At 35.8% G+C, this 21,208-nt stretch overlaps 2 protein-coding genes and 1 non-coding gene across 5 annotated transcripts in view; 1 reads left to right on the forward strand and 2 right to left on the reverse strand.

Annotated features, from left to right (window-relative positions):
* Positions 1-21,208, reverse strand: part of LOC115450491 — a 475,244-nt gene that overhangs the window by 429,973 nt on the left and 24,063 nt on the right. For 2 of the 3 annotated variants that reach the window (XM_037439711.1, XM_037439713.1), the window contains exon 1: positions 13,134-13,537. The exons of the other annotated variant lie outside the window; for it this stretch is intronic. In XM_037439711.1, coding sequence (XP_037295608.1) covers positions 13,134-13,171 — 38 coding nt within the window. In that variant the 5' untranslated portion in view covers positions 13,172-13,537. Of the gene's footprint in view, positions 1-13,133; positions 13,538-21,208 lie in introns of those variants that run through there. 3 annotated transcript variants of the gene reach the window in all.
* Positions 16,301-16,371, forward strand: Trnag-gcc. Its single transcript has one exon. It is a non-coding gene; the product is annotated as a tRNA-Gly (tRNA).
* LOC119189584 lies at positions 18,208-19,436 on the reverse strand (the record flags this gene model as incomplete). The annotated part of the gene is given in 2 exon segments (XM_037439715.1): positions 18,208-18,791; positions 19,185-19,436. Coding segments are annotated over 2 exon segments (740 nt in total), but the record flags the coding sequence as incomplete, so codon positions are not given.

A 21,208-nucleotide genomic window follows, 5' to 3' on the forward strand; every position in this document is an offset into this window, starting at 1 on the left:
TAACTTATCAATATGATATGTAATTCGCATACATTTGGTGGTAGGTGTCTCATATGTGAGAGTCCGCCTGCAGGTACCACCGCAATATGCGCTAATCAACAGTGTGGAGTCACTATTGTGTTCCGATTTGAAGGGCATTGTAGCCAGTGTACTACTGGACATAATCAGACTTAACGCCTCAAAATGGCGAGCGCAGTGGAATACGAAAACCATACTTTTGTAATTCAAGGTGTTGGATGGTGTATCTACTGGTTATAGGTGGTCGTATCGCTTGCCATCAGGCAACGGTAAACTCATCTCTGTCAATCAAAAATCAAAAAGATTTATTTTGTTTCTATTAACATTAGTGATTGTAGCAAGGCGGTCTTGACCACGGCCTCCGTAGTCTCTTTGCTAGTCGCTGCCGGATAAATCTTAATATACCCTGTGACCCTTTTAGCTAGTTTTGTATTTTTCCATCAGGAAATCTATCGTAATTGCACTGTTCTAATTTTCATGACGAAAGCGATTTACAAGAAATACTACGTAATACGTGTCCATTTGATGAATAAGTGTTCCTATACACATATGTTTGTTGGTGGTAAGATATATTTTATATTTGCCAGATAGAGTCAATCGTATACAAGGTGTTAAAACCGCCATAGTGGCCCTCGTAAGTATGTCTCGTTCCGAATCAGCCAGAATATATCCGACTCCAAAGGCCGGATAATTGTGTCGACTGTCGAGGGTAATCATCTCTCGTCAGTCGACATTCTATTGTGCCCTACTCCGCCTACCATCAGGTGCAGTGGAATCGTTTTGCCATGCTCGTATAAAAAAAATATGCAGAGGGTCTTAGCATTTATTTTTATTCCCACAACATTGTTTACATGTTTAATATATTTCCTTCAATCGCTGCAAATCAACTTCGTGATTATAAATATTTATAGAAAATAAATGAGCTTAACAATCACCTACTTATAATAGATAAATTAATGCAAAAATAAATAGGTGTATTTTTTCAATTGACGTATATTTTATATGTTTGTTACCGCAGAACTCAGTCATTTATTAACCGGTTTGGACAATTATTTTTTTATTTGAAAGGATATACTTTTAGATTAATCTTAGAGAAATATTTTTAAAATCGTTTTAAAAAAAAATTAAAGTTGTTTGGTTTTTAAACAAAAATAACTGGAATAAGTCTTCCAAGTTCCCGTAACTTTTCCAGTGGTGTTTTTGCGTCGAGTTTGGTTGGATATACCTCTTACATACATATACTAAAGATATCTGCCGTGAAGTAAATATAATTTTTCCTGTCATATGCACTATATTGATGTAAACATTGATACGTGCAGAAACATTATCTGGTTGTAACCGTTTTGCGCGACTGATAATACTTATCATTGAGGGCTTTGTACTATTTCCCATACAAGTTCATAAATGTCGAATTCTTCAACTTTTCCTTATCGGTCGGTGTAATAGTGTGTTGCAGATGATTTGGCTGAGTTTTTACGACCGGCCAGGTAACTCATATCTTCTTGCAATTTAGTCCCATGTAATTTTAATGGTGGTAGGTCTCTCATATGTGAGAGTCCGCCTGTAGTACCACCGCAATGCTATTTCTGCGCCAAGCAGCAGTGTGTAGTTACTATTGTGTTTCGATTTGAAGGACATTGTAGCCAGTGTAACTACTGGACATAATAAGACTTAACATCTCATGTCTTAGGATGGCGAGCGCAGTGGAATACCAAACAATACTTTGTAATTCATGGGTTGGATGGTGTTTCTGCTATTTATGGGCGGTCGTATCGTTTACCATCAGGCGAACGGCAAGCTCGCTTTTTTATTCAAAGAAATAAAAAAAAAGAAAAACAAATTTAAATCGTTTTAGACCTGGGATTCAAAGCTATGAATTTCCAGTCTACGATCTTCTAAAGGATCATTTTGATATTGCGTTAAAAATTTATTAATGATACCACATACTCTGTTTTTACTCTAGTATGTATTGTGCCAAAAATTACCTGTAGATAACGAATATTTCACCAAAAATCACAGTTTTACTTTTCTGAGTTTTTTTTTATCAATTCATAGTTTAAATTAAACAATTTTTCGGATTTTATCGCGGTATTTAATTTTAATTTTTTCCGAACGTTTCGAAGGCTGCAGCCTTTGTAGTTACGGGGAGGACGTCGACGAGAAACGTCAGGAGAAAATTTGGAAAAATGGGATAAGATAGTTTAATTTTAATGTCTAACATTCGCGTAAACATAAGATATATCATATATTTATAGTTTAGTGCGAATATAGCGTAAGTGTATTTCTATCTAAAAGCGTGGATGTTGCTGCTGCGACAAATTTTCTTACAGTAATAGTGTCATAAAGGCGTGTAAAATCTATATACTATTATATAAAGCTGAAGAGTTTGTTTTGTTTGTTTGTTTGTTTGTTTGTTTGAACGCGCTAACTCAGGAACTACCAGTCCAAATTGAAAATTCTTTTTGCGTTGATAGCCCTTTGTTCGTGGAGTGCTATAGGCTATATATCATCACGCTATACCCAATAGGGCGGAGCAGTAATGGCTAATCTCAGGAACTACCGGTCCGAACTGAAAAATTCTTTTTGCGTTGGATAGCCCTTTGTTCGTGGATTGCTATAGGCTATATATCATCACGCTATACCCAATAGGAGCGGAGCAGTAATGGGTAATCTCAGGAACTACCGGTACGAACTGAAAAATTCTTTTTGCGTTGTATAGCTCTTTGTTAGTGGATTGCTATAGGCTATATATCATCACGCCATACCCAATAGGAGCGGAGCAGTAATGGTTAATCTCAGGAACTACCGGTCCGAAGTTAAAAATTATTTTTGTGTTGACTAGCCCTTTGTTTGTGGAGTGCTCTAAGTTATATATCATCACGCTATGACCAATAGGAGCGGAGCAGTAATGAAACATGTTGCAAAATCGGGGAAAATATATTATTTTTGAGAGCTTCTGTTGCGTGCGCTGCGTAAACGGTTAAAGTTATGCAACAATGATGTATGACGGGATTGTTCCTCTCAAAAAGTTATACAAAAATTTATTATAAAACAAAGTCCCCGCTGAATTTGTCTGCCTGAACGTGTGTTAAACTCCAAAAACTACCCAACGTATTAGGATAAAATTTGGTATGGAACAGTTTGAGACCCTGGGAAGAACACAGGCTTCCGGGAAAATATATAAGTGACTTTTTATAACGGAAAACTTTTAGCCTGAAAATTTTATACAGTAATAGCGGGCAAAAAGGCTATTAAAATATTTTTACTTAAATATTGTCCGTAACTTCCCCTTTTTATTTTACATCTACGGTTCGAATAATTGTTATTTTCGAGAGGATAAGTATGTGGTCTATTTAGCAATGCGTAACATAGAAACAAACAAATTATCGATACTAATCAAATTGTCAGAAGTCGAATCATTTGGAAAAAACCCAATGTCTATATACGGTGCCGCTAGAGCGATTAAGCGACGAAGTATTAAATGTTGATATGCGATACAAGGAAGTTTAGAGAAAAGTCGGAAGTAATTCGCAAACGATACGTTACTTATACGCAAATACATTATAAAATATGGATAGTGCCTTTCTATCCAACTGTTATATGGAAAAATATAGAAGTTAGATAATGTCATACAGTCTTATAAAAAATTCGCAAAGCTATGCTTAGTTAAAACACAAATTTACACGAGCTGTAAGTCCAAACCCGCATCTTGCCTCTTAATAAGGTTTAAACTAGGAAACCGGTGATGTGACTGCTATTTAAGCAATTCTTAACCACCTCTTAGCTAAAACAAGTTTGTACTGATATTATCCAGCAGTGGACAAAGGAAAAGCCTGAAATGAGGAGATAAAGCAATCACACGGCCAGTCTTTTAACCGACTTCAATAAAGGAAGTGGTTATCTATTCGACATGTATTTTTTATAATTCCGATTATATGAAGGATAAATTCTGTATTACCTACAATTACTAGTCACTATCTAATAATCAATAAATAGTATATAAGAATATTTACAAAGTGGTGGGTGTGAAGGCGGGAAAGTATGATCAAGAAATATTAAAGTTTTTCGACATAATATTCACTTTAGTCTTTTTTACAAATTGATTAAATTTGTAACGGTATAGTACAGTATATTTTATTTTTAAACATGCTATTAGAATCGGAATTTATGCTCAAAATCGTAATCAGTTCGTCTCCAATCACAGAATCAACTCTCGCAAACCGCAAGTACCCTATTCTGCCTACCTCTTTAGAGAAAGTATCCGTACACAAAACTATTGACATGATATTTGCGAAGTCATCTCGAGCCGTGTAATGATTTGGATACAATCATTTATCTAAATTAGTCATCCGAGTTTCGCTCGGCTGTCGCGGTCGATTCGTGCCGTGTCGTAAAATTAACTGTGATGTAATCCTAAGTGAGAAACTTGATTTGATTCGGGGACGTAATTGGATGTAGGTGGGGGCCAATGCTACAATGCTAATGTAAACTCTAATTATAATAGTTAAATAAGTCTTTACGCCAAAATAATAGTATGACATTTAAAAATATTATATGCATAATCTTCATGCATTCGTGCTGGTTCGGGTACTTTTGATCTGGCCTTTGTTAAGTATATCAGATATCCTACATTCGAAGGTTCGGTGCAGTCGACCCCTACCGGCTCTTCCATTCACATTCGCCTTATAAATCCTTTTTGTCAGTCTCCTATCATCCATCCTCTCCAAATTCCCATACCACCCATACCCTTCTCAATTTTGGTAACTACATCCTCTGTCACTCCACACATATCAATCACCGTAGAATTCCGAACTGAACATTACATGACCTATTTAATCCTGAACAAGACGTGTACATGTCCCATGATGATAGATGGCGAAGTTATTTCCGTATCATTAATTTAACAAAACATTATTACTTGGTGTATCTATTTCTTGGGCGATGTAATTCTGATAATATACTAAATATCAGCAAGGACCGAACATTATATTTCAACTACATTACATCGCTGTCCTATAAAAAAGAAACGAAAACAAACATCATTTTTCTTATTCATGAATGCAGAGGTACAACCAGAACCCTTTTTGGTCTGGTTATGTATGTTCCGTCCCATGATAGGGGCGAGTCTATTGCCATATTGGACCTAAATTACTACTCTAGTAAAGTAAAATAAAAGAAAATCAATTTGCCACTCATTTCTCCCTAAATCCGTACCAGATTATCCAATACCTTGAGTTACTCAGTATCTATGCGTAAATTTTTGCACAAACACAAGATTTAAGATCCAATAAATTTAGATTTACGCAAGTGACATCACGACGTAATTGCCAAATCAAGGAGACAACCTTGTTCTTTACATTTGAATAAATGTTTGATTTGTCATATTTGTTTAAGTAATTGTAAATGCGGAGTTAAACAGATAATCACTATTGTTAGTACTGTAGTTCGATTTAGTTTGTTATTAACGTAGGCCGAGTAAGTTTGTGTCTTGACTCTAATGTATTTAATGTATTTAATAATAATAATTTCAGCCCTGTATTATATTATATTGTCCTACTATGGGCACGGGCCTCCTATACTACTGAGAGGGTTTAGACCTTAGTCCAACACGCTGGCCCAGTGCGGATTGGTAGACTTCAAACACCCTCAAAATTCTTATAGAGAACTTCTCAAGTATGCAGGTTTCCTCGCGATGTTTTACTTCACCGTTAAAGCAAGTGATAATTGACAAATAATACACACATCATTTTATAAAACTCAGAGGTGTATACCCTTAGGATTTGAACCTGCAAACATTCATCCCGAAAGTCAGTTCCACAGCCAACTAGGCTATCCCCGCTTAGTGTACTTTTCATTAATGTCAAAGCACGTAAAGCCGTTGGTCCTGCGCCTGCTCTCTCCGGTCATGTCGAATTGCCGTTTTGCCGTACTATGAGGGTTAAGGAACAGAGAGTGCACCTGTCTATTGCGCACACATTTGTGCACAATAATATTCACTGCGTACTTCGCTGATCTCCGATGAGACTGGACGCCGTGGCCGAAATTCGGTTAGGAAGGAATCAATGATAACTAATCTTCATAGGCTACAAATATAAACTATGTTAAAGAACCATGAATGAAGGATAGGTATTAGGAAAGAAAGTACTGTAGCTGCAGTGTGTTACTTGTAGCAACTTATTACTTGACAAAAAATATCTTCTATAAAGCTGTCCTCAGCTCTCACTCATCAACCAAAATAACTTGAGCTCCTGTTTTTAACTATTTCTATGTGTGTTAGCAAATGGTATAAAAATATTCGCAATTTATAAAACCAATTAAGCCTATCAGTTGAAGATAAAACTAAACTATATATTTACCTTGAAACCATCCTGATGATTAAGCAACAACCATCAATACTTTCCTTTTACAATCAGCACTCAATTTACATTCAAAATAGGTTTTGAATGAACTATTTATTAAGCTTCACAATTTGTGAGGGCTCCCTCCCAGCCCAAGGCAGCGATCGCGCTCGCTTGCGAAGCTAAAACACAATCCCTCCTGGCTAGATCCGTATGAAGATAGAGTTCATTTTAAATAACATTTATATTTTTTCTTATTGGAAGCGCAAAGGTACCTTTGGAGTTATGCCATAATTTTATGGTAAATCTATAGATATTATAGTGCCTTTTAATTTAAAGAACGAGTAGTTGTTTCCGTTTATGGGTGAGGATGATCCACTAGGAGGACAATTTGCTCGTCGCGTCATTAAGAGTAAAAAGAGTTATGAAGACTAGTAAAGCTAAAATCAGTGAATGAACTAACTTGTGACATGGATTTAGGACTATTTTTATTGAGCTTATAATGATAGTTCTCGAAGTTACTAGATAATAAATCATTCAGTCATAATTTAATAAATTTCATGGTATTTTACTTATTTGGCATTTTAAATAAAAAGCAAACTGAAGGCAATAAATTAAGCCATAAATATTCCAAGGCTTCTGTCTTAACAACTTGACCTTACAAATAAATACATCCGGATTTTTTACGATATTTACACGACAAATTGAATGCAATTTATCACATTTCTGTAAATAAATTCTCAATAACTCACATGTGAGTATAATTAAAGGTAAGAAGGCGACCACCCAGCGCGCAGGCTCGCAACGTTGTGAGCTTTACAAATAGAGGGCCAATTTCCAATTAAAATCTCCGCAGGTGGGCGCGCTAGAGGGCAGCACTAGAAAAATAGATTGTATTGTAGGGCTGCCAGCGCGATTTACGATATTGTGTGACTTTCCATACAATGAGATACAGGGTTCCAAATGTGAGTTGTTATTTATTTTTATGTTAAGATTTGTAGATTGAGTAGTCATTTATACTGTTTATTTTATTTAAAAATAAATATATCTACTTTATATTTGCATGCTAACAAAAGTAGAGATTTAAAAATAAGTGCAAATACGTAAGATTTTTAATGTAATATTGAAATTTTTTGAGTAAATTACAACCGAATAATGAGTTATTTTCTTGCTTTTTATGGTAACATGTTTTTGTAAGAAGCCAGAACTGAACAGCTCATAATTTAAGTATAAGTAATTTCAATAAAATTGTGGCCCCTACCTTGTTCACGATCCTTACAATTTAAATAAGTTTTTTTATTATTTTTATATTTTTTTTAAGAGCACGACAGAGGGAATACGCTGCACCTTATGGTAAGTAGAGTGGAGTCCAAATAAAATGTCGACTGACGAGAGATGATTACCCCTCGGCAGTCGACACAATTATGCCGGCCTGTTAGAACCGGAAATACACAGGTTGATCGAAGAACATGACACACATACATGGGCCGCTATAGTGGGTTTTAACACTTTGTGTACGGCGGTTGCTATCCCGACGGATATAAACTATATCCTAACACCAGTAAAAGTTTATTAAACATTCTAATTTGTCCCATCTTTGAAAACTTTTAATAGCCTGGAAAAAATTTAAAACTTCAAATAGCCTGTACACTTTTGTGTAAGAATAAAAACGATTTACTTCACGAAAAGAAAAAAATCAATTATACTTAAAACGTATAGGCGTTTCTAAGTATTAAATTTGGTCAGCTACTTATATGGCTGACTATACATAGTAAATAATAATTTTATGATGCTATCTTCCTGTACGTGACAGCCCTGTGAAGGGTCTGGAGGCGCGATGACAGCTCTTTGTAGCCAGAGCGACTAATATCCATGGTAAATTAAAAATATTCCTGCAATTAAGATGTTTGTGTCCGGATGTTACAGCTTGGCTGGTCATTAAGGAGTAAAAAGTATTAACCCCTACAAGACAATTATGGTATTTAAAAACAGATGTAGTTGAATTACGTTTTTGTATCCGATTGCTGGGACATCAAGAAATAAGCGTTGCTCAGTCCTCAGTGGCATAGTTATATTGTGTGCTCGATACACCATTCCAAAATCCCAGAATCGAATTCCGGGCCGGATAGTGATATTGGGTTTTCTACTCAGCATCAGCCAGGAATCTAAAAATTGTTCCCGATGTGACGGTACACATCTGTCACGTCATGGGACGGAACATACATATCGAGAAGTGGATGCCCTGACGTCTGCCTAATCCTTCGAGAATAGAGGCGAAAAGTCTTTATTTTTTAAAGCATTTCTTACTTATAAAGGGAAGGTGCATTAAGGAGGGAGGATGTATAGAGGTTTCAGCAAACTTCCTTATCTAAAAAAGCACGCCTTCTGCCCCACAGTTATACCAACACACTAATCATATCATTTGTCGAATAAATTATCCATTGCATACAGTTCTTAACGTCTAAATGCAGTTTTGTTACTCCTCCATTCACTTCAAAATAATACAGCAGTGAATAATTCGTTTCTTCGCGGCTTCACATCAACCATACGTATGTTGAAACACCTGGTCGAAACAAAGTGGATATCGACCGTGGAGTACGCTGAGCGCAATGAACTATGAATAAATAAACTTGACAGTCACAATACTGGCTATGTATCCCATGCTGTGATTCCCTATACGTGATGAGCAACGATATGTGATATATTCCCATCATTTCCTAGATACGGAGATTGAAAAATCTGTGGCTTTATGATCTAAAGCGATAACTTATGCGTTGCTCTACAAGTTTAGAATATGTAGAGACACACTGTGGACATATTTGTCTACAGCATGAATTGCTAGCTCGGCCAGCCTAGTACCATTGATGTTAAAGTATTTTTTCTTACACAGGCACAATAATGTGCATTGTGTCGACTGCCGAGGAGTAATCATCTCGCGTCAGTCGCCATTCTATGTAACCTTCCCACTTACCATTAAGCCAAAAAAAATGAATTTCACTCGTATCTATGTGTGCTGATCAAACTGACACACGTCAACGCAATGTAGGTGTTTAGATAACCCGTGTAATCTAGGCGCCTAGCTCAAGTGCGTTGACAACTGATAAGGTATTCACATACCGATCATTTCTCTCGCTTTGTTACATATTGATTGTAATTGTTGTACGAGAAATTTTGAGTTTCGAAACAAACCGGCTGTTTTTATTCCAACTCTATCCAACGTGATACAGCTGATAATTATCCCCAATATCCATGATTGTTATTGGGGATCCCAATCGCATTTTCATCATCAATCAACAATCAAAATTTGACCAATCAGAATAGAGGTTTTTTGACAGGCTGACAAATAAGTTATTTTAATGTTATTTCTCAAAATCGAATAGAAAATTAAGATTGAGATCGTTTATGGAAATAATCCTGCATGTAACAGGACTCTTGTATGAAAATACTTATCACTCTGATAAACGAGATTTATAATATGCGTGTATGTTTTTAATAGTATATATGTAATATAATGACATAGTAAAGACTGCCCCGGCAACGTAGTTGTATTACGGAACGACTGCAGTGCTTAGGCTTCGGGTTTGATCCCCGGTTTAGCAGTGATATTGGATTTTTCTAATCAGTATCAGCCTGGAATCTGGAATTTATGCCCAATATGGCGTTAGGCTCGCCCCCTACCAAATCATGGGACGAAATACGCTCGGCGAAAATTGAATGCATCAGTTGCGTTTCTACTTACCCCTTCGGAGATAAAGGCCGTGTGTGTACATAAAAGAATACAGTTCGAACCAAATAAACCAGCTTTCCGAAACCATGTCCCAGTTAATTCGGCTAATCGACGCTCAACTGCACTATTAATTATAAGACAACATCTGTTGGACACGGGCCTCTTCTACCACTGGGAGGGATTAAGCCTTAGTCCATCACGCTGGCCTAGTGCGGATTGGTAGACTTCACACACCCTTGAAATTCCTATAGAGAACTTCTTAGGTATGCAGATTTCCTCACGATGTTTTCCTTCACCGTTAAAGCAAGCGATAATTCACACACAATATTTAGAAAAGTTAGAGGTGTGTGCCTTTGGGTTAAGACTTAACATCTAACGTGACGAAATTAAAACCATAAACGGCTTAATAATTTCGTTCTAGACTGTCGTAGCGCCTTCATAAGCAATGACCTTATTGGTCAAGAATAAAAAAAAAACATATCTTCAAACCATAACATAATTTCGCTTTTAACGTACCTGGGTACATCTGTACGTAACGCGATACACCCAATTTGCGCGTATGACTTGCATTAACTTTTTTCGTCGGACGTCGAACCCGACACCCTGCATTAGCTGACTCAGTAAGTAAGCAAAAATGCCTACAAGTAACGGTTGTTTAATGGACGTCTTGCCCTTCAGATATTCAGGCCTCTACATAAAGCATTATGAAGATTGTTTGTATGTAGAAGGCTGTAGAACTATCGATCTTAAAAATTGTGATAAGAAACTTCTCTATTCCTTAATTGTATAGACAATTTTTTATACTGGAAAAGAATTTTAATAGAATATTAAATAAAAAGCCAAGGTAATGTATTATTTATAAAAATTTAAATCACTCTGTCCTATAACTGTTTATTTTTAGTCGTAATAAGTATTGACGAATTCAGAAATATCCTTTACAGTAGAGAATTGGACAAACACGGAATGATGTCCCAATAATAAAACCACCCGACCCAGGAAACCACACGCGAGGCTTTCATAGAAACCGCAGTAGAGTTTAAGAAACGTAGCCTATATCTGACACAATAGTTTGTTTATTGTAGGCCTACTAGTAATGTGTACGATGTTGTAATGAAACCTATTATATGGGGTGATAGGAAGCGTATCTAGGGGAGTTTACAACCCCTTCGACCCTAGGGGAAGAGAACCGAATTGTTTCAGGGCCTTGGTAGAAAAGCTAGACGTTCAGGCGATAACTCAGCAAACAAAAATAGTCTTATTATCAAAAAAGGTCTACGGATTTTGCACTAGCGAGCTCTAAAAGGTCCCCCAGTTTTGCACTGGCGAGGAGCTCTATTCCACGAATTTGCCTTGGGCCATCACGGGGCTTGATAATTTTGCAATGTGGATGTAATAAACAGTCAAATTAATTTACGTAGAAATGTAAATGATAATTTAAAATGACTAAATAACTGGAATATGATTTCGGAAAGATTTTTTAAAAGTAAGCATTACCGATGTTTTATGCGCGTACAGTTTTTTTAACATACTTGAGTATGTAATAAGAAATAAAACAAAAAATAAGAACAATGCATAGTTTAAAATACTTAGTATTCTGGAAAAAAGTCTTATTAAAATTCACATTTGTAAAGTCCCATCGATTTTAACATCACATACATTATAAAATCGGAACGCATCTGACAATAAAATCTAAGCATTAAACCAAATCGGATTATTTTCATAAATAAATCTTCGTAATAATCAATTAACACAAATGTTATTCATTTAAAATAATGACGCGGACAAACTTTCTTTCTTAAATCGGATTTAACGGATGAAGTACTTTTTAATTGTTGTTGTATAATATTGTAATTAATCATTTATGTAGGGTAACAGGGATTGAGTTTATAAGGTGATTTCGAAACTAAATTGTTAAAGGATTAGGGTTAAACTCAGCTTTAAGTAATTCGTAAATTGGGTTTCGACTCTCAATAAATAGTCACAGTTTATTCAGAGAATTAGTGTGCATTTCAATAGAATTGAGTTCAATAGAGCATCGAATATTTATGATATTTGGTTAATCGGTTCAGTTGTTATAGCCCTTTTAATTTTCATAGACAATTTACGCCGTAAAGGTGTAAGAATGCTATAAATCAGTCGGAACAGATGGCTCACATATTCACTGAAACGTTTTAATTGGAACCAAAATCCGATTGACATTTATAAATAATTGAAGGTTTTTGTGAAACAATAGAAATCCTGGACCCTGGTCGAATTGCTCCATTCGTTTTTTATACCGCGAACTATATTGTCTATGACGCGACTCTATCATCAAAGGAGTTTAAATAATTCGAATTATGAACAAATTAAAATAAAAAACAGTAAATAGAAGAACAAGAAATGAAGTATAAATAAAATAAATTACCGTTCATTTATTTAAATTTAGAATTCCACGGTTCGGAATGTTGTTTACAAAGGAGAGGAATCGGCATGTAATGCGGTAGATTTTAACGTTGAATTTTATTTACATTTTTTATTATTCCTCTTTAAATAATATTTTATCAACAAGGACATATGAACGTCAATACGATTAATACAATAATCACAATAACAATTATTATACGGTTTCATTCTTTCTTTGATGTAATTTTGTGATTGTCGTTTTAACGAGTTTTTAGATAAGCATTATATATATTTTAATTATTTCCGGAAAATGGTGGTGTTGTAAATCGATGGATTTATAATAATATGATTATAGATGTATTATAATTTTCTCGCAGCAAATTTAAAAAGAAAGTACCAAAATTTATTTTTATTACTCGTTTATAATCATAATATATTTTACAATACTTGACATATAAATAATAATGCAAAATTATCGAGTTATTTACATTACTTATCCTCTTTGGTATTTGTTTATTTTGATCGTAATATTACGCACTTCACACTTTTACATGTGTGTGTACAATAGTTAACAGATTACGGAGTCATTACGAAAACTGTAATTACCGGAGTTAACAAGGAACCAGACGTAAATATTACACGTTAACAATCCACAATAAAACACCTACCTTTTAGGTTTCCAGCGTTTCATAAATACTCCGAACATGGTTTATTTAGATAACAGAAACACAACACTAAACACCTTTTTCTAACACGACACTATGTCATTGACTCCTTCCCGTTCATTCACAAAAAAGCACACGTAAATAATTGCACCGTACGATAAGATAAACACCGCCACAGGTTCAGGTCCGAAAAGCGTCTGACCTAGACACAGTGACTGCTAACACTGTCCCACATTCGCGAGAACATCTCGACAATCGATATAATTCTATAACTACATGCGGTGTCACCGTTACGCAACCGGGATTGGCGCATTCGCGTTCCAAATTTGAAAAAAATCATAAGCTGTCATTTGTTTGGAACATCATCGTTTTTTTTTTCTAGACTAGACGCGATGTTCTTACCGGCCAGTCAACGCGCGACTGAGTCATTGTTTGGCCGTGTATTCAAGTCGGACGACTCTAGACGATGTTTCGCGCGTCGGATGCGGTCGATCAGCTGCTCGGGGGACGCCATTTTATTCCGTCACCAAGTAGGTAGCGCCACCTTGTAGTTGTATAGAGAACTAAAATATATAAAAATATTATATACATTTCTTTAACTTTATCAATGTCGATGAACGCATAAAATATGCAAAAAACAAAACAAAATGTGATTTAATTGCCATCAACTGTTTGTATTATCATAAAAATGTTAATTCCGTTATAGATACCACATTATCTTATATACTTAATTAATTTAAATTATAGCTTGTTTTTATAATTGTATGTGTAAAGAAGTATTTAACTTGATATCGCCAGATGAAAGATATTTCTTATTTTATATTTGTATAAACTTATTGACTTCCTATTAATGTTTAGACTTTAGATAGGTTTAAGAATGTTGTTTAATATTAAAACCTATTAACTACGAATATATATGTTGAGTTTTATTTTGTGAGGTCTACAATTATAGACCCTTTCTAAAATCAATATATTAAAACTTTGTATCTTAACTCTACATTCTTTATTTCTCAACTTAAATACCCTTTTTAATATTTATTGTGTATTTAAACTAAATTATTTAGTGAAATACTTATGTTACTAAAACATTTTTTTTAAATTCAAGTAAATTGCGTATTTTTTGCAGTACAGATAACGAAGTTATTGCCCTTCCGCTATTAGGTTATCACAATGATTAAAAAGATTTAGCGGAAGATAACATAAACATTAAACCAATATTACCAAAGATAAAGTGTTAACGAACTTTCTATTGACTTAAACTGAATTCCGATGCGCACTTGTTCTAACAAAATGACTGCCTCGGGTTACTGCCATATGCTTAAAAATATACCTTACAAAGGAGGAAGGATTGGAATGAAAACTTAACTCATTATTTTTCTCTTTTATTTGGTAGAGACAAACCTCAGTACAATAACTAAAACAGGCGGATAGTTATCTTTTTTCTGCAGCAATATAGACCACCTAGGCTGTACAATATAAAATGAGGTTGCATTAGATACCAATATTTTTGATATAGGTACACCCAAACCTAATTAGTAAGACCTTAACAACTTTTCCAGGTGGAAAGTTCCAAATTGGTACGTAGGCACGTTTGTCGACTTATTCTGTCAACAGCACGAATGAACCCACCTGACTGCCCCCAGAGCCAATTCCTGGGCTCTCTTTGTCCACACCGAATGCATGCCCATACACTGGGTGACATTTGTCGTGGCCCTAGGCACACAGTTTAATGTATACCTCATGGTTGCATTCATATTGAGGCCTATGAGGGCTCGCGAACATTTCATGGCCTTCTCACCTCCGCCCATTCCAAGATGGTTCCTTCTCTTTCCCCTATACTGATCTCCCACACATAGGTACCTCTCCGAACTTTCTCCAGGCCTCTTTTTTTAACACGGGCAAATTTGTTTACGGATTTTGAAATGAAATGATTTATTTGAATCCGTAAAATGTGGTACATTATTTATATTCCATCTATGTTAACTCTACCACAGTTCGGAAAGCAGTTCTCACCAGAGTGAACGGGTAAGAAACTCTGGTTTTTTCTCTGATTTATGCCGGACTCGCGGGTATAAACCGTCCTGCCGACTAAAAGGCCCCTGCAGTCGTTAAGCAGAGCATTCCAGTACCCCATTCACTGGTTTCCCCCACTGTTGACTGCGGGGTCCGATACACAAAAAGCCTGACTGGAACATTGTATAAAGCTACCACTTCTGGGTGCACCAGCTACTTTTAATCCCAGGAACATTTACTCAGGCAAATCCGCGTGTAAAAACTAGTAAAAAGTTATGCTGATATAAACTGACGGAATCCGATACTGTGTCGCTATGTACGAATGATTCCGAAACATGTTGAAATGCAACTGTATAAACATATTGTATGTAAGCATATTAATTGTGACACGCCATTGCTGACTATGACACCCGTGCTTCGAACCTTCTAGTAATGGTTGAGTTTTTCGATGAATTGTGTACTTTCTTATTTTTCAGATAAATTGTCTTGACACATTGATTGACTAGTATATAAAATATTAATAGAGCTGTCCTTTAATCATCATCATCATCAGCCGCAGGATGTAACTGAACATAGCTCTCCCCCAATAATTTACAGATCGATCTATTGGAAGTCTTTTAATCATTTTTTAATATTTATTTATTATTTGTATTGTACACACATACTCACGTCTTTTATTCCCGAGGAGGTAAGCAGAGGTGCAACTAGTGTACTTGATTTCGTAGAGCATATTCCGTCCCATGATGTGGCGGAAGCGAGACTATCGCCACATCGGACACAAACTCTACACTCCAGGCTGATACTGAGTAGAAAAATCCAGTATCACCGCCTGACCCGGGGATCGAACCCGAGACCTCAGCACTGGAGTCGTACCGTAATATAACTACGCCACCGATTTATATTGTGTCACCGAGGTATTATACAAATTAACTATGTAAGTGTTATTATTAATCATTGCTAAAACTTTTAATAGCGATAGTGGAGAAAGATTGGTAAAAAAACGTAAAAAAATAAATCTTTATGATAATAATTATGACACTGTTCTAATATAAATAAAGTGATTCGGCTTCGACTATGCAATGATACTATCTAGCTTTGATTTATTTTAATATTAAAATTTACAGATTAGAAGCTCTTTTACGACACTACATTCATCAGCATCGGTGGTTCAGTGGTAGAATGCTCGCCTGCCACGCGGGCGGCCCGGGTTCGATTCCCGGCCGATGCAAAGCTCTTTTTGCATCTTTTTTTCCACCCAAACCTTCTATATTTGTATTTTCTAAGCACACATTAATTTTCAAACGTAGATTATTGTACAAAATGTTGAAGATATTTCGCCATTTTCGTGAAATGTCGGTAGATCTCGTGGCGTCATACCGCTAACCTTTCGCCTGCCTGTACGGTCGAGCGAGGGTTATGTAATAATTTGTAAATTCTAACAAACCTCTATAATAACATAATTTTTTACCTTATTCAGACAGATATAATAGTTATGTTTAAAGCTTAATTTTATCTTCTAAAATTGTAGTCAAGATGCAACGTGTAAAAGGTTAGATTAATATGAAAAAAAAGTTAAATTTAATCGTTTATTTATTTAAAATCATAATAATTATCTACGTTGCGTTCGCTAAAAATAACGTTGTAGTCACTATGAATAGAGACTTCATTAATAATTGAATGTAACAAATACTATTTTATACACCTCCATTAGTGCTGAAGATTGTAAAATTACGAACGACCTGGTTTCCGTTCTCAAAAATGACACAATTACATTTCTGAGACCACATCTTTTCATACAAATGAAATGTTCCCAAACCTTTTTAACAACATAATCAATTTATTTTGTTAAAAACATGATATAATTTGTATGACCATTTGAACGGTGTGCAAAATTATATTACACACACAACATCACGCATTTTATCCCCGAAGGGGTATGCAGAGGCGCAACCATGGCACCCACTTTTCGCCAAGTGTGTTCCGTCCCATGATGTGATATGGGGTGAGCCTATCGCTATATCGGGCACAAATTCCAGACTCTGGGCTGATACTGAGCAGAAAAACCCAAATATCACTTTGCCCGACCCGGGATTCGAACCCAGGACCTCAGAGCGCTGCCGTACCGCGCATGCAGTTCAACTACGCCACCGAGGCAATTATATTAATACAATAGTTACACATTTTTTAAAGTTATTTTTATACTTGCTATTCTTTTAGTCTATTATTTAGTTTCCTCAGGCAGTCATATCTATTTTTAAACTCTACATTATTCAATAGCGCATAGATACAAGTCCCCTGATCCCCTCCGACACGGTACAAGGTCAAGGTCACGCGACCCCCGCGGAAGGGTTGATAAATGTGTTTACCGGGGTTAATGGTATCTAGGGTAGAACAGCCTGATTTAATTAACTAGAACGCCTGTACGGGGGCATGTTGGAGTTATTGTGTTTGGGACAAAATAATGTAGCTCTTCTAAAAAGTATTTAGGCATATTGCTATAATGAACTTATATTAATAATTTATTTCAATCAACTCCGAAAATGAAGGAATTCAATTTAACGTATGTTCAACGAAATTTTCTTATAGCGTAATATAACCAATGGAATGGACAATACATTCTATAAATCATAATAATCTATTTAAACTTCTTTAACACTAATTATATTTCATCGCTTTTATTTACCTTGCCCCAGGAAGTCTTACGTCCGTCAGATCTAAACAATACCATTACCTCCTAACATCCACATTAAACCTATCACAGCTCATATCAGATTGTTATCCTTTTCGATCTAATCAAAAGAAATAAACATGTCCGCACCAGGTCCATTATCACGTCAATTATTGGTACCATCGATCGATATCTATAATTTATGTGAGTTGATTCCATTGAAAAGGCCACTACTGACTCAGGTTGCGTGATTCTTGATTATTTCATAAAGTATTGATAAATGTTTTACTAGAAATAGGAGGGGTTATCGGAAGTACCGTGTAGGTCTTGTTATTTAAGTATCAGCTGCTATTACTTCAATGACTGGAATATTCTGCTTCATAATATATCATGGAGGTAGAATACCGTACATTTTAAAGAAGGGGAGTGAAACTCTTTTAAAAGATTTTAGGACTTTATAATTTGGATTAATGACAGTATCTCAAAATTATATTATGTCGTAATAACTTCGTCAGCATCTCCAGCTGGTGCTTCAGTCGTTGTGACAGTTGTGGTTGTTTCTACGGTCGTTGTTATTGTTGTTGTTGTCGGTACTTCACTAGTTGTTGGTTCAGTAGTTTGAACAGGTTCTGTAGACGTTGTTTCACTAGTTACAATCTCTGTAGTCGATTCAGTAGTCACCTCCTGTGTACTTGTAATGTCTGTAGTTACATCAGATTCTATAACATTATCTATAATTTGGTCTATTTCTTTAACTTCTTCAGGATGGAATAAATGAAGTTGTTGTTTCCAGTTTTGTACATTTTTGTTTAAAGATGTTTCTTTAAAGCAAGTTTCTTCGCATGTTTTGTCATCGTCGAATTTGTTTTCCGTCTCACATCCCCACCAAGTTGCTTCCTCACAATAATCATCATGAAATGTATAGACTGTCGTTGATTGTTCACTGCAATGAGTTGTGTTGAGTTCGCCTTCACATGGATCTGAAATATCATAGAATTCAAATATAAAGCAGAAAGTAAGATTAAATGTTGAGACTAGCAGCTATGACAAATTGTGACTTCTCCGTCCTTTCTTTTGTAAACTTGGCATCAGAAATCGTATTTTTTGTAAGATATTAACTCATGCAAACTCTTTCGATGTAGGTGTTTATCAAACTACTTTATCTTCACCAATATCGGAAGCAGCTAAATTGATTGATGTACGTGCACATATATTAGAAGCTAAAATATTACGTATGTATTAAATACACTTTGTATTAACTACAAAACTTTTAAAGTCAGAAATAACTCAAAGACTTATAAGATCATTTATAAATAAATGAGAAAAATAGATAATTATTTCGTTACTTCCAGCTCTATTTAAGTGAAACTAACCTTTTGGAATATGATACGTATAGTTACGTATTTTATCTGGAATTATTGTATTCTCCTCTTCATGATATCTAAATAACTTCCCGATACAGTAATGAGAGCATAGTGCTTCGTCTGGAAACTTGTTAAGGGTCGGGCAGCCCCTCCAAAACTCTATCTCACATCTAGACCCTGGTTTGTAGTAAGAGAAGACCGGAGTCGGAGTCATGTTGCAGTTACTTTTGTTTAATGGTTGAAGGCAGTAGTCTATAGGTACTAAAACGAACAAAGTTTGAAGTTATTAGAAGTTAAATTCGTGCAAAACATTCCGACCGCCAAGCGGCGATAGCCTAGTTGGTTGTGGAACGGACTGCCGAGACGAATGTCCGCAGGTTCAAGTTCCAAAGGCACACACCTCTGACTTTTTTAAAAAATGATGTATGTATTCTTTGCGAATTATCGCTTCCTTTAACGGTGAAGGAAAACATCGTGAGAAAACCTGTATACCTGAGAAGTTCTCTATAGGAATTTCGCGGATGTGTGAAGTCTACCAATCCGCACTAGGCCAGCGTTGTGGATTAAGGCCTGATCTCTCTCAGTAGTAGAGGAGGCCCGTGCCCAACAGTGGAACAATATTTAGTACAGGGTTGATATTATTATATATATTTCGACCGCCAAATTGAGACCTTGAAAATATCTTGTGGGCTGTAGTACTCTTTATTGTATTAGGAATGGCTCCTGGCCGCTAATGAAATCACCTTGTCCCAACCGCTCCTGCCTGATGTCGCTTAACGTTCCGCCATTACATAATACGGGTATATAGGATAGCCCCAAAATACCACCCGCTACAGAGGACCTCTTGCAATGTTTAGCAGTTTGAATCGAACCTCTCTTATTGTCTATTGTAAGTATTGTATCAACCTGATTAAATTTACTGCTGCGAACTGACTTATGCATAGCTTTGGCGAGTTTGATCTCGAATGATTTTTATCGAAAATAGTACCACTGGATATTATCATACGGATGATTTTCGCCAGCCATTTGGAAAATGGAGAAGAGCTTATCAATTATTCTCAATAATATGCAATCGATGTAAAGTACTCTATATGCTAATTGAGACTATTCACATCAAAATCCTTTCAATCGTTATCGCGTAAATGAATTAATTAATCCATTTTGCATTTTTTGATGAGAACTTAAGCGGATAACCATCAAAATAATTACTCCCATTTTTATATTTTAACGCATATGGCGCTCGAACTTAGTGCCTTTATTATGCACCTAATGTCTCACACCATAAGATTAAAGTTAAAATATACTAGGTGGTTTAAAGTAGGTACAGTTGTTTTATCTATTTCTGCCTCCACGTGCTTTTTGCTGGTGGATATATTTTATATCCGCCCGGATTGCGACCATTGTACACAAGGTGTTAAAACCCGACATAATGGCCCACGTAAGTGTCACATTCCGGGATCAGCCTGTGTATATCCGGTTCCAACAGGCCAGCATAATTGTGTCGACTGCCTAAGGGGTAATCATCACTCGTCGACATTCTATTGGACCCCACTTCACTTACCATCAGGTGCTGTGCTTTGCCGTGCACGTATGAAAAAAGAAGTAGCAATGCGTAAGCAATGTTGTATTCCAGTTTGAGAACATCAAACAAAATAATTAATTTCAACCTGAACGTAGTGACATAGGATGTGTAAAATTAAAATTATCTTTTGGGATAATTATTTTGTTTGATGCACATTAAAGACTTATTTTCAAGAAGACATATATGTGGTTTTATTTAGTACCGCAATGTTAAAACAACCCTGCATTCCATTGGATTGTAACTCATAAAGATGAGATGAGTTAGTGTAGATCATTTTCAGCCGTCACTCACACTAACATCTTACCGAATTTGGTAAAATTTTTAAGGCCGAAATAATGGTGAATATTAATTATTTTTCGTTTTTCTTTCAACTGCTAGAATCAATCACTAACTAAACGTGAATTTTAAATTATTTACTTGCCAATACTCGTTTAAGTACGCAGGGAAACAA

Source organism: Manduca sexta, chromosome 17 (assembly GCF_014839805.1).
Source record: "Manduca sexta isolate Smith_Timp_Sample1 chromosome 17, JHU_Msex_v1.0, whole genome shotgun sequence".
Taxonomy (NCBI): domain Eukaryota; kingdom Metazoa; phylum Arthropoda; class Insecta; order Lepidoptera; family Sphingidae; genus Manduca; species Manduca sexta.